Below are 13,025 nucleotides of genomic sequence, written 5' to 3' on the forward strand. Positions count from 1 at the left end.
TGCAGGTAGTATTTGACATTGGCTAGTATTCTGCAGGTAGTATTTGATATTGGCTAATATTCTGCAGGTAGTATTTGACATTGGCTAGAATTCTGCAGGTAGTATTTGACATTGGCTAGTATTCTCAATGTAGTATGTGACATTGGCTAGTATTCCTCAGGTATTATTGTACCCCCCGACAACAAAGTTGTAAATGGGGGATATATTGGTTTCGTGTTGTCTGTCTGTCCGTCTGGCCATCTGTCCTTAGACGCAATCGTGTGCGCACCATCTCTCCTTATCCCCTTGACAGAATTTAATGAAACTTCACACAAGTGATCAGTATCAACAGTAGTTGTGCATAGGGCATGTTAGGTTCTTTTAGAAAAAAAATTTGCAGAGTTATGGTACTTTGTTTTTTTGTTACTATACTATATACCGTATTATCCCGAATAAACGCCCCCGGGGGCGTTACATTTTCCAAAGAGGGGGCGTTCATTTGAGGTAAAAAAATAAAAAATGAAAATTTTTACAAAACTTAAAAACATCGTTCCAACTAACTGTAAAGTGTTTCTGTGTTGTTTAATTCCCCCAAAACGTAATTATTTGGCATCCAATTTAATGCAGTGTGTCTTAAAATTATGCATGTAAATACAGTACCTCATGTATTCCGTGACACGCTCGCGACATTACAGTAACACATTACGTCATCATACCCAAACAGCTGTGTACTCCTATAACATTTTCCTTAGTACATACGGGTAGCAATGTCAGTTGTTTGACACGCTGCTTATGTGCCAGCTTTTAAATTAAAAGTTATTAAAACTGCCGAAGAAAAGGTTAACACTTTGCAGCAAATTTGTTTAAAGTCGACAGGAAGCTTGTGCGCGGGTGGTGCAAAAACAAATCAAAAATGGATTTACCATTTAGTTTTCTATTTGATGATTGGATACGTACCGTACTTAGTATAAACGTTTTGGATTTACGGTACATGGACTGTTTAAAAGTGTGTTGAATTCTTTATACATTGGATACATACTGTAAATTACTTATTATGTTGACTTATAAAAATGAGGTAGGTGAATTTTTTTTCGTTCTTGTTGACTTTTTTTTCCCTCCAAAACAGGTGGGGGCGTTAATTAGAGGGGGGCCTTAATACGGGAAAATACGGTACATAGACACAATCTTGTGCACACCATCTCTCCACATCCCCTTGACACAATTTAATGAAACTTCACACAAGTGATCAGTACCAACAGTAGTTGTGCATGGGGCATGTTAGGTTCTTTTAGAAAAAAAATTTGCAGAGTTATGGGACTTTGTTTTTTTGTTACTATACTATATACATAGACACAATCTTGTGCGCACCATCTCTCCTTATCCCCTTGACACAATTTAATGAAACTTCACACAAGTGATCAGTAACAACAGTAGTTGTGCATGGGGCATGTTAGGTTCTTTCAGAAAAAAAATTTGCAGAGTTATGGGACTTTGTTTTTTTGTTACTATACTCGATTTGTTACTATACTATATTTGTTACTATACTATATACATAGGCACAATCTTGTGCGCACCATCTCTCCTCATCCCCTTGACACAATTTAATGAAACTTCACACAAGTGATCAGTAACAACAGTAGTTGTGCATGGGGCATGTTAGGTTCTTTCAGCGACAAAAATTGCAGAGTTATGGGACTTTGTTTCTTGTTAACATACTATGTACATACAGTCTGCATATGCAATCTTGTGCGTACCTAATCTACCAAACCCTTACACACAATTTAATGAAACTTTACACAAGTGATCAGTACCAACCCTAGTTGTACATGGTACATGTTACATTCTTTTAGATAAATATTCTGCATAGTTATGGAACTTTGTTTTTTGTTACTATACATACAGTCTATATACATACAGTCCACATAATTATGCAATCTTGTGTGCGTCAAATTGCAATGTACTGTGTCAATGCATGCGGGGGGTACATTCATCACCTTTAGTGATAGCTCTAGTTTGACATTGGCTAGTGTTCTGCAGGTAGTATTTGACATTGGCTAGTATTCTCAATGTAGTATTTGACATTGCCTAGTATTCCCAATGTAGTATTTGACATTGGCTAGTATTCCCAATGTAGTACTCTAAATCATTTGATTTCGTGGGCATTAAATTTCGTGGTTTTGGTCGACACGGCAATTTCTAGGGGATATGAATTCGTGGATTTCACTTAACCATGAAATCCACGGAAATTAGTTCCCCACAAATATTAATAATTTCACAGTATTTGACATTGGCTAGTATTCCAAAGATAGTATTTGACAATGGCTAGTATTCCCAAGGTAGTATTTGACATTGCTAGTATTTCCAAGGTAGTATTTGACAATGGCTAGTATTCCCAAGGTAGTATTTGACATTGCTAGTATTCCCAAGGTAGTATTTGACTTTGGCTAATATTTCCAAGGTAGTATTTGACATTGGCTAGTATTCCCAAGGTAGTATTTGACTTTGGCTAGCATTCCCATGGTAGTATTTGACATTGCTAGTATTCCCAGGGTAGTATTTGACTTTGGCTAATATTTCCAAGGTAGTATTTGACATTGGCTAGTATTCCCAAGGTAGTATTTGACATTGGCAAATATTCCCAAGGTAGTATTTGACATTGGCAAATATTCCCAAGGTAGTATTTGACATTGCTAGTATTCCCAAGGTAGTATTTGACTTTGGCTAATATTCCTCAGGTAGTATTAAATTTTGACATTGACTAGTTTTTCCAAAGTAGTATTTGACATTGCTTGTATTTCCAAAGTAGTATTTGACAATGGCTAGTATTCACAGGTAGTATTTATCATGGGCTAGTATTCCACAGGTAGTATTTGACACTATTTAAACCAAATTTTGACAACAAGGGTATGTATTAATTAACAAAGAGCTATTAATGAAAAATACAAGAGAACTTTCTTTTAGTACATGTAGTTGGTTAACTAAGATAATTTGCAGATACATATTGCTAATCTGTTTTTTTTTTGCCAGGTCCCTTTTGAAAAATTGATACTGTCACCATGCTGGTCGCAAAGCACTATGTTGGTTTTCTCATGGCTCATTGTAAAAATGGTATCCTGCTTGAATTAGAATTATACTAAAGGTGAACATTTATGCGAAGATTAATTTTTGCGAGATGTAGGGCTTCATAGTAATATCCAGGTACATCAAATTTAGAGCTGAATTTTAATTTCTTTGAGAAGAAACCTGTATTGAATACACTTACTAATTTTTCAGGTATTAAAAGATAAAAGAACAGGTGTAACTATTCTTGGTGAGTGTAATATTCAAAAATTTACTTGTTTTGAACTAAATTGTTATTTAAGATTATACCTCAAAACATGAAGTATATGGGAGCTATACTGGAGTCACATCTGACTATTGGTCAGTGTCTATCTGTCCCTTGGTTGAAGACATATTTCAGGAACCATTTAGTGCATTTTCAAGTAAATACTTGTAAATGTTCAATTTGAAAAAAAAAAAGAATGTTTTTCTTCATATGACAAGAATTATCTATGAGCCATGTTACTTGGATCAAGGTCATAATATGTCTTAAAGGTCAAAGGTCAGATATCTTTATGTGTGCTTCATCTCGGTAAAACCACTAGAAGGATTTTCATAAAACTAGCAATGATTGTCAATCTCATCAAGACAATATGAGGAATGCATGATTAAGGGCAGTAAGTCCAATATAAAGCTAAAGGTCAGATTGTGCACTGTAGCTTTTGTACTACTGGAAGGATTTCTCACAACAAGCATCAATTAATACCAACATCAAGACAAACTTTGGTCCAAGTTTGCTGAGAAGCATACTTACACGGACATCTCTCAAAGCTGTTCAAATGGTTTGACTTGGTTCCTTTTAGGCTGCAAAAGGAAAAATAGAAAAAAACAACTTTTAAATGACTTCTTTTCATGAATCACATGAGGATTTTTACCAGACTTAATAGTTTCCTTGTAAGAACATTTTTCAACCTTATTCAGATGGTTTTGCTTGGCTTGGCAACAAGAGCAAAACCTTTAAACAACTTATGAATCACTTGAAGGAGTGTCACCATATAAGATTCTTTCGCTGGTTGTAGGTGCAGATGGGAATATCCGACCTCGAGGTTAACTGTTTAGGCGGTAACGAGGCTCCCTGCCGAGTTACCGCCTAAACAGTTACCCGAGAGCCGGATGTTTCCATCTGCACCTACAACCAGTGACAGAATCTTTTTCTTGCATACCGATTTCAAGAAATAATAATAAAAATAAAATCAGTTGAACGGCTTTCATTTTAGAACTATTTCTTATAGCAGTGTATTTAAACAAAGCGCGGGAAACCAACGCCCGTAAACAGGAAAGATGTCGTGACGTTTCAAAACAAATAACAATGTTTAGTTCCGGTTTTGTTTTATCAGTTGCAGCGTAACGTTATGAATTTTTAGCTCACCAGAGCCAAAGGCTCAGGGTGAGCTTTTCTGATCACTCTCTGTCCGGCGTCCGTTGTGCATAAAGTTTTACTTTAAAGGACATCTCCTCATAAACGGCTAGGCCAATTTCATCCAAACTTCACAGGAATGTTCCTTGGTTGAAGCTCTACAAAAATTGTTCAAAGAATTGAATTTCATGCAAAACTCTGGTTGCCATGGCAACCAAAAGGAAAAACTTTAAAAATCTTCTTCTCAAAATACCAGAAGCCTAGAGCTTAGATATTTGGTGTGAAGCATTGCCTAATGGACCTCTACAAAATTTGTTCAAATCATGACCCCGGGGTCAAAATTGACCCTGCCCAAGGGGTCACTTGATTTTACATAGGAAAATCTTAAAAAATCTTCTTCTCAAAAACCAGAAGCCCTAGAGCTTAGATATTTCACATGTAGCATTGCCTAGTGGACCTCTACAAAATTTGTTCAAATCATGACCCCCGGGGTCAAAATTGACCCCGCCTCAGGGGTCACTTGATTTTACATAGGAAAACCTTCAAAATTTTTCTAAAAATAAACCAGAAGGCCTAGAGCTTAGATATTTCACATGTAGCATCACCTAGTAGACTTCTACAAAATTTGTTCAAATCATGACTCCCGGGGTCAAATTGACCCCGCCCCAGGGGTCACTTGATTTTACATAGGAAAATCTTCAAAAATTTTCTAAAAATAAACCAGAAGGCCTAGATCTTAGATATTTGACATGTAGCATTGCCTAGTAGACTTCTAAAAAATTTATTCAAATCATGACCCTCGGGGTCAAATTGAGCCCGCCCCATGGGGTTACTTGATTGTACATAGAAAATTTTTTCTAAAAATAAACCAGAAGGCCTAGAGCTTAGATATTTGACATGTAGCATTGCCTAGTGGACCTTCTACAAAATGTGTTCAAATCATGACCCCAGGGGTCAAAATTGACCCCGCCCCATGGGGTCACTTGATTTTACATAGGAAAATCTTCAAAATTTTTCTAAAAATAAACCAGAAGGCCTAGAGCTTAGATATTTCACATGTAGCATTGCCTAGTGGACCTCTACAAAATTTGTTCAAATAATGACCCCCAGGGTCAAAATTGACCCCGCCCCAGGGGTCACTTGATTTTACATAGGGAAATCTTCAAAAAATTTCTAAAAATAAACCAGAAGGCCTAGAGCTTAGATATTTCACATGTAGCATTGCCTAGTGGACCTCTACAAAATTTGTTCAAATCATGACCCCCATGGTCAAAATTGACCCCGCCCCAGGGGTCACTTGATTTTACATAGGAAAATCTTCAAAAATTTTCTAAAAATAAATCAGAAGGTCTAGAGCTTAGATATTTCACGTGTAGCATTGTCTAGTGGACCTCTCCAAATTTGTTTAAATCATGACCCCCGGGGTAAAAACTGACCCCGCCCCAGAGGTCACTTGATTTTACATAGGAAAATCTTCAAAAAATTTCTAAAAATAAACCAGAAGGCCTAGATCTTAGATATTTGACATTAGAGGTGCGCGGTATTACCGGTATACCGGTAACCGTGGTACCATCTTCCCGTGGTACGATACCGCGGTACCATCGGGGAATACCGGTATTTTAATTTATCAACATTATCCCTACCTCTGTTTATTTTTAATTTACATTGTCTATGTAGCCTTCCGTAACAGCATTTGACACCATGCATGATTTTCCGATTTATTTCTCTGGAATTCCCATGCTACTATTATTAGTTTCCAAAAATAACCACTCAATGGTGCAATTGAACATGTATGATCGACCGCGTGATCCCCAATCAAAACCTTCGAAAACCTCCAGATTATTCCGTATAGATGGATGACGTCATGGGCGCACTTGTTTTTACTTCGAGTCTGATAAGGCCTAAAAGAATGTTGTGGTTCTGGTAACATTGCCAAAATTGCTAGGTAGGGTAGGACGGTTTTTAATTTTTTTTTAAATTTTTGAATTATTTTTTTAGGTAAAGTGATTCATTTTTGAAAACCATTATATCTTGTAGTTTTTACTCAGTTTCAACTTAAATCCTAAGGTTTACAATGTATATTTGCTTTAAATGTTGTTGTGTCTTCTTCATTAGTCATTAGTTTAAATGAAACACTGACACTCCTGTGCGATAGTGTTGCATATTATAAAAAAATACACTTACCTTTGACAAAATTAATAACTCCATGTATAAACATCGGACATTGAATAAAAATCAATTGCAAACAAAGCTATCCGTCAAAAAATGTTTACCCCACCCACTTGAAACAAACCTGTGTTCGTAGACATGCCGGACCGAACTACAAAAATTTGCCGGACCGAACATTAAATATGAAATAAACAGGAATCTTGATTCCTATTATCAGTATGCAGCTGTTGATAGATTTTTAGCTCGACTATTCATAGAATAGTGAGCTATTGCACTCGCCCATGCGTCGGCGTCGGCGTCGGCGTCCGCGTCCGCGTCCCGATTTTGGTTAAGGTTTTGTATGTAAGCTGGTATCTCAGTAACCACTTGTGGAAATGGATTGAAACTTCACACACTTATTCACTGTGACAAACTGACTTACATTGCACAGGTTCCATAACTCTATTTTGCTTTTTTACAAAATTATGCCCCTTTTTCGACTTAGAAATTTTTGGTTAAGGTTTTGTATGTAAGCTGGTAACTTAGCTCGACTATTCATAGAATAGTGAGCTATTGCACTCGCCCATGCGTCGGCGTCGGCGTCGGCGTCGGCATCTGCGTCCGCGTCCGCGTCCCGATTTTGGTTAAGGTTTTGTATGTAAGCTGGTATCTCAGTAACCACTTGTGGGAATGGATTGAAACTTCACACACTTATTCACTGTGACAAACTGACTTACATTGCACAGGTTCCATAACTCTATTTTGCTTTTTTACAAAATTATGCCCCTTTTTCGACTTAGAAATTTTTGGTTAAGGTTTTGTATGTAAGCTGGTAACTCAGTAACCACTTGTGGGAATGGATTGAAACTTCACACACTTATTCACTGTGATGAACTGATCTACATTGCACAGGTTCCATAACTCTATTTTGCTTTTTTACAAAATTATGCCCCTTTTTCGACTTAGAAATTTTTGGTTAAGGTTTTGTATGTAAGCTGGTATCTCAGTACTTACTAATGGGAATGGATTGAAACTTCACATACTTGTTCACTATCATGATCTGACATGCACTAAGCAAGTCCCATAACTCTACTCTCTTTTTTTTTCAAAATTATGCCCCTTTTTCGACTTAGCAGTTTTTGGTTAATTTTTTGTATGTAATCTGATATCTCAATATCCACTAATTGGAATGGATTGAAACTTCACACACTTGTTCACTGTCATGATCTAACATGCACTGTGAAGGTCCCATAACTCTACTTGGCATTTTTACAAAATTATGCCCCTTTGACTTAGCAGTTTTTTGTTAAGTTTTTGTATGTAAGCTGGTATCTCAGTATCCACAAATTGGAAAGGATTGAAACTTCACACACTTGTTCACTGTCATGATATGACATGCATTCATTGTATTCATTCAATTGACAAGGCTGTTGAATAGTCGAGCGTTGCTGTCCTCCGACAGCTCTTGTTCTTGTATCCAGTCTATTCTACATTGCTTTGGATTAAAAAATCCCGAAAAATAATTATTTTGAAAAGTGTCCCAAAAATATGGAAACAATATTCATCATTCAACCCACCTGTGTTTAAAGCGAAAAAAAAAAACATTAACAATTATCGGTAATTATTCTGTGGATAAACTAAGTAATTGGCCTTGTTTTCTCATCATCAATTAAAACCCCCTCAAAGAGCCAAAAGAAGTGTGTCGGAATCATTGCATCTGAAGTGGAGATCAAAGTGGTATAGTTGCCCGAGATTGTCATGACATTACGTCATGTTTTCGCGCCATGTGACACATCACTGTCTGATCGTACCGCCTCGGTTCTTTAAATTGCTGAGAAGAAATCAATAAAAAAAAGTTCCTTCTTTATTTTTTTTTTTGAAAGCAAATGTGCAATATCCCGTATTAACTGACAGGTAAATGTGTCAAAAGATAATAGTAGATATCCTACCTCTGTGACTATTTTGCCCTCAAGGAATTTACATTATTGTGAGAAGAATATCTTACATAGTGTGGTGTCAAAAAATAAGTGTACAAAGATTCATTTAATTCTTATTAAAAACTACAACATCATACTGCTTTATTTTAAAACCACATTTCTATCTACGTCCACGAGGTCACGTAACCTATTCTTACGGAAATCTGCTAGCCAAAGATCGTTTTACTCCATGTATTTAAATTGCTGCCGCTTTTTCATTATTTAAGATTTTTTAATTCTGTTTTTTTTGTACTTTCTGGTCAAAAGTCTGAATTGTATGACCATAGTATGTATTATTCATTTACTTTTAGAAATAAAGAAATAATTAAGATCGCGCTGTTTGAAATTTTACAAATAATTATATGAAAATTCGATGGTTTTTATAGAATTTTGCCTACATTTCTGTCGATATCTTATTAAAATCGTTATAGAATTCAAACTGTATTACTTCTCAAGCGGTGATGAAAATTTGAAGCGATTATATTAAAGAATGAATGCACTTCGCGCGTTTTTCGTGTACGTGTCGATATTTAAAACAAAAGTAACGGCGATGTAAATGAGATATTACGATAGGTCGCAGGTGCTCGTGGAATGGAAAATTACCGGCATGACCATATTGATATCTTTACGATTCGCGAGTAAATTCCACGAAATCCAGGTTAATTTTTTGGATGTAATTTCTGAATTTGGTAAGTTACGACGTAAAAACCACTCGCCCGATCGGCCGAGTATGCCGGACGGTCGTACCAGCCTCGACTTGTAAAACTGCGGTCCGCGCCAAAATCTTCCGGTCTTGTCCGTCGGACCGATGAATTTCGCGATGTCTGGCGTCGAAAAATACAGCAAGGTCGGAGCCTTTTGCTAGGTAGGGTCGGATGACCCGAACCACAACATTTTTTTAGGCTTAAATTCGGCGAGTCCCGACTTCTTGTTTAAATGATGATAGTTTAAAATATCCCAGTATGTATTTGCACGTATTAAAAAAGAAATAAATAGTATGGAAAATGTTCAGTCGAAATTTATTATTTTTTGTTTGAAAACGATCTTATGAAGCCTTCATAAACGTTACTGGTTTATCAAACGGGTGCACGAATCGAACTTCAAACAAGCGCGACCTATCGATATGTGACCCAGTGCTTCCCTAGAGACAATATGGCGTCTTCCGACGAATACACGCTGGTAAAAAATATTAAGGGTCATTAATCTAACTAGTCATTAGTCAAGTTAATATTCCAGTGTATTTTTTTTTCTTTAATTCTAGTCAAGTAACTAGTCTTCGTTGTTGCTCATAATAAATGAAGTATTTCTGTGAGTTTTTCAATATTTTTATGACCACTACCATAGCTTACGATAAATATGGTGGTATACCGTGGTATATACCGCGGTAATTAGGGAAAAAACGTGGTATACCGCGTTATTTTTTTCAAGGCGGTACCCAGCCCTATTTGACATGTAGCATTGCCTAGTAGACTTCTACAAAATTTGTTCAAATCATGACCCCTGGGGTTAAATTAACCCCGCCCCATGGGGTTACTTGATTGTACATAGAAAAATCTTCAAAATTTTCTAAAAAATAAACCAGAAAGCCTAGAGCTTGCATATTTCACATGTAGCATTGCCTAGTAGACCTCTACAAAATTTATTCAAATCTTGACCCCCCCCGGGTCAAATTGACCCAGCCCCAGGGGTTACTTGATTGTACATAGGGAAATATTCATAAATTTGCTAAAAATAAACCAGAAGGCCTAGATCTTAGATATTTGATATGTAACATTGCCCTGTAGACTTCTACAAACTTTGTTGAAATCATGACCCCCGGGGTAAAATTGGCCCCGCCCCAGGGGTTACTTGATTGTACATCGGAAAATCTTCCAAAAATTTTCTAAAAATCATCAGTTTGACATTTGAAACATATAGCTCATATTACTCAGGTGAGCAATCCAGGGTCATCATGACCCTCTTGTTGATAAAATAACGTGATTTGAATCGAGAAATATACTATCAGGAACCAATAGGAACTGTCAAGGTATTGAATTTTTATTCCGTTTTTTTAAATAAAATATAAATTACTACATAAATCTTCTACATATATGTAGTTCTTAATACGTCATTTACAGCACGAGAGTCATCTTACACCCCGGAGTGTAAGATGGATTTTTCAAGCACCGGTAAAAATATAAAAATACCGGAAATCCCCGTCTGGTATGCAAGAAAACTTCGTCTGTAGCGTCTTTTTTAGGTTTTTACTTGAGTTCAAATGGTTCCACTTTGCCTCTTAAAGGGTATATCACAGGTTAAATTTGAAAAACCTTTAAATGACTTCTCATGAACCACTTGATTGATCATCATCAAATTGGCCCATGGCATCCTTTTGTGGTCCACTGTCTGATATGTTCAAATGGTTTTATTGTAACCTTTTTCAGGGCTGCAAACTTTAAAGATAGAAAAAATTAAGCAATGTCTCATGAATGTTCAGCAAACTATGTCTGTGGCATTCTTGTATGGACTTTTTTTAACTTTGTTCAAATGATTTTGCTTGAACCTTGTGATGGATCTTCATCAAACTTTGTTTGCAGCATCATTATAAGGTCCTCTTCCAATTTTGTTCATGGTGGGTGGGGGTGGAAGCGCTTTAACTTTAAACAACTTCTCTTGATCTTGATCTTGATTTTGAAGCCTTCCGGCCACAATAACACATCGTTGTCATTTCCATCTGGGTTAAATGTCTTGCGATGTAAATGTCTCTCATATCTTCATCAGACTTGTTCCTTAGCATTGTTATAAGATCCTCTGCAAATTTGTTCAAATTGGGGCGCTGATTTTTGGTGGAGATTTTGCGTTTGATAATTTCTTTTTAATTATAATAACTGTTTTTATCAAAGACAGCTTGCATGGGGAGACCTTTTTTAGCTCGACTATTCATAGAATAGTGAGCTATTGCACTCGCCCATGCGTCGGCGTCGGCGTCCGCATCCGCGTCCGCGTCCCGATTTTGGTTAAGGTTTTGTATGTAAGCTGGTATCTCAGTAACCACTTGTGGGAATGGATTGAAACTTCACACACTTATTCACTGTGACAAACTGACTTACATTGCACAGGTTCCATAACTCTATTTTGCTTTTTTACAAAATTATGCCCCTTTTTCGACTTAGAAATTTTTTGTTAAGGTTTTGTATGTAAGCTGGTAACTCAGTAACCACTTGTGGGAATGGATTGAAACTTCACACACTTATTCACTATGATGAACTGATCTACATTGCACAGGTTCCGTAACTCTATTTTGCTTTTTTACAAAATTATGCCCCTTTTTCGACTTAGAAATTTTTGGTTAAGGTTTTGTATGTAAGCTGGTATCTCAGTACTTACTAATGGGAATGGATTGAAACTTCACATACTTGTTCACTATCATGATCTGACATGCACTAAGCAAGTCCCATAACTCTACTCTCTTTTTTTCAAAATTATGCCCCTTTTTCGACTTAGCAGTTTTTGGTTAAATTTTTGTATGTAATCTGATATCTCAGTATCCACTTATTGGAATGGATTGAAACTTCACACACTTGTTCACTGTCATGATCTAACATGCACTGTGAAGGTCCCATAACTCTACTTGGCATTTTTACAAAATTATGCCCCTTTGACTTAGCAGTTTTTTGTTAAGTTTTTGTATGTAAGCTAGAATCTCAGTATCCACAAACTGGAAAGGATTGAAACTTCACACACTTGTTCACTGTCATGATATGACATGCAGTACAGAGGTTCAATACCTCTACTTTGCATTTTACAAAATTATGCCCCTTTTTCAACTTTTGTATTCATTCAATTGACAAGGCTGTTGAATAGTCGAGCGTTGATGTCCTCCGACAGCTCTTGTTTCCAAAACAACTGTCTAGTTTACAAAGAACTAGTCCTAACTTGATGACATACTTGCTTCTGTGTTTTACAGTGGAATTATTTGAAGAGATAGAACAGGAGAGCTTACAGAACCGTGCTTGCAGATGTCTTTCTAACCTTCTGCTAGATCCCGGTAGCTGGGAGCTTGTGTGTTGCTCCTCAGTGATTGAGAAGATTGTCAAGCTTCTGAAGGACACAGAGAAAGAAGAATATAAACAGACATGCATTAGAGCATTGAGGTAAAGTCAATTTATATCAGAATAAAACACTCACAGTGAGACAAATAGTTATGGTCATTAATCTCCATCCAGTCACCCCACCCCCACCTCTCCTCTCACAACAAAACAAAATGAAATATATTGGATAAATGCAAGATGAAAATTAATTACAAACCTTTTGAAGCTTTTGATGCAAATTAAAGCAGCTATTTCAAACTTTTTAGCTCACCTGTCACGTTGTGATAGCCCTTCGTCCATTGTCCATTCGTCCACAATTTCCTTGTGAACACGATAGAGACCACATTTTATATTTGATTTTAATCAAACTTGCACACAACTTGTATGGGCATAATA

The 13,025-nt window shown here is 36.6% G+C and overlaps 1 protein-coding gene across 2 annotated transcripts in view; it reads left to right on the plus strand.

Annotated features, from left to right (window-relative positions):
• The window catches only part of LOC123533822 (uncharacterized), a 78,540-nt gene that overhangs the window by 19,145 nt on the left and 46,370 nt on the right, over positions 1 to 13,025 (plus strand). For both annotated transcript variants that reach the window (XM_045315723.2, XM_045315724.2), the window contains exons 4-5: positions 3,253 to 3,289; positions 12,506 to 12,692. In XM_045315723.2, the coding sequence (XP_045171658.2) occupies positions 3,253 to 3,289; positions 12,506 to 12,692 (224 nt within the window). The remainder of the gene's footprint in view (positions 1 to 3,252; positions 3,290 to 12,505; positions 12,693 to 13,025) is intronic.

The sequence above is a fragment of the Mercenaria mercenaria genome, chromosome 12 (genome assembly GCF_021730395.1).
Source record: "Mercenaria mercenaria strain notata chromosome 12, MADL_Memer_1, whole genome shotgun sequence".
In the NCBI taxonomy this organism is placed as follows: domain Eukaryota; kingdom Metazoa; phylum Mollusca; class Bivalvia; order Venerida; family Veneridae; genus Mercenaria; species Mercenaria mercenaria.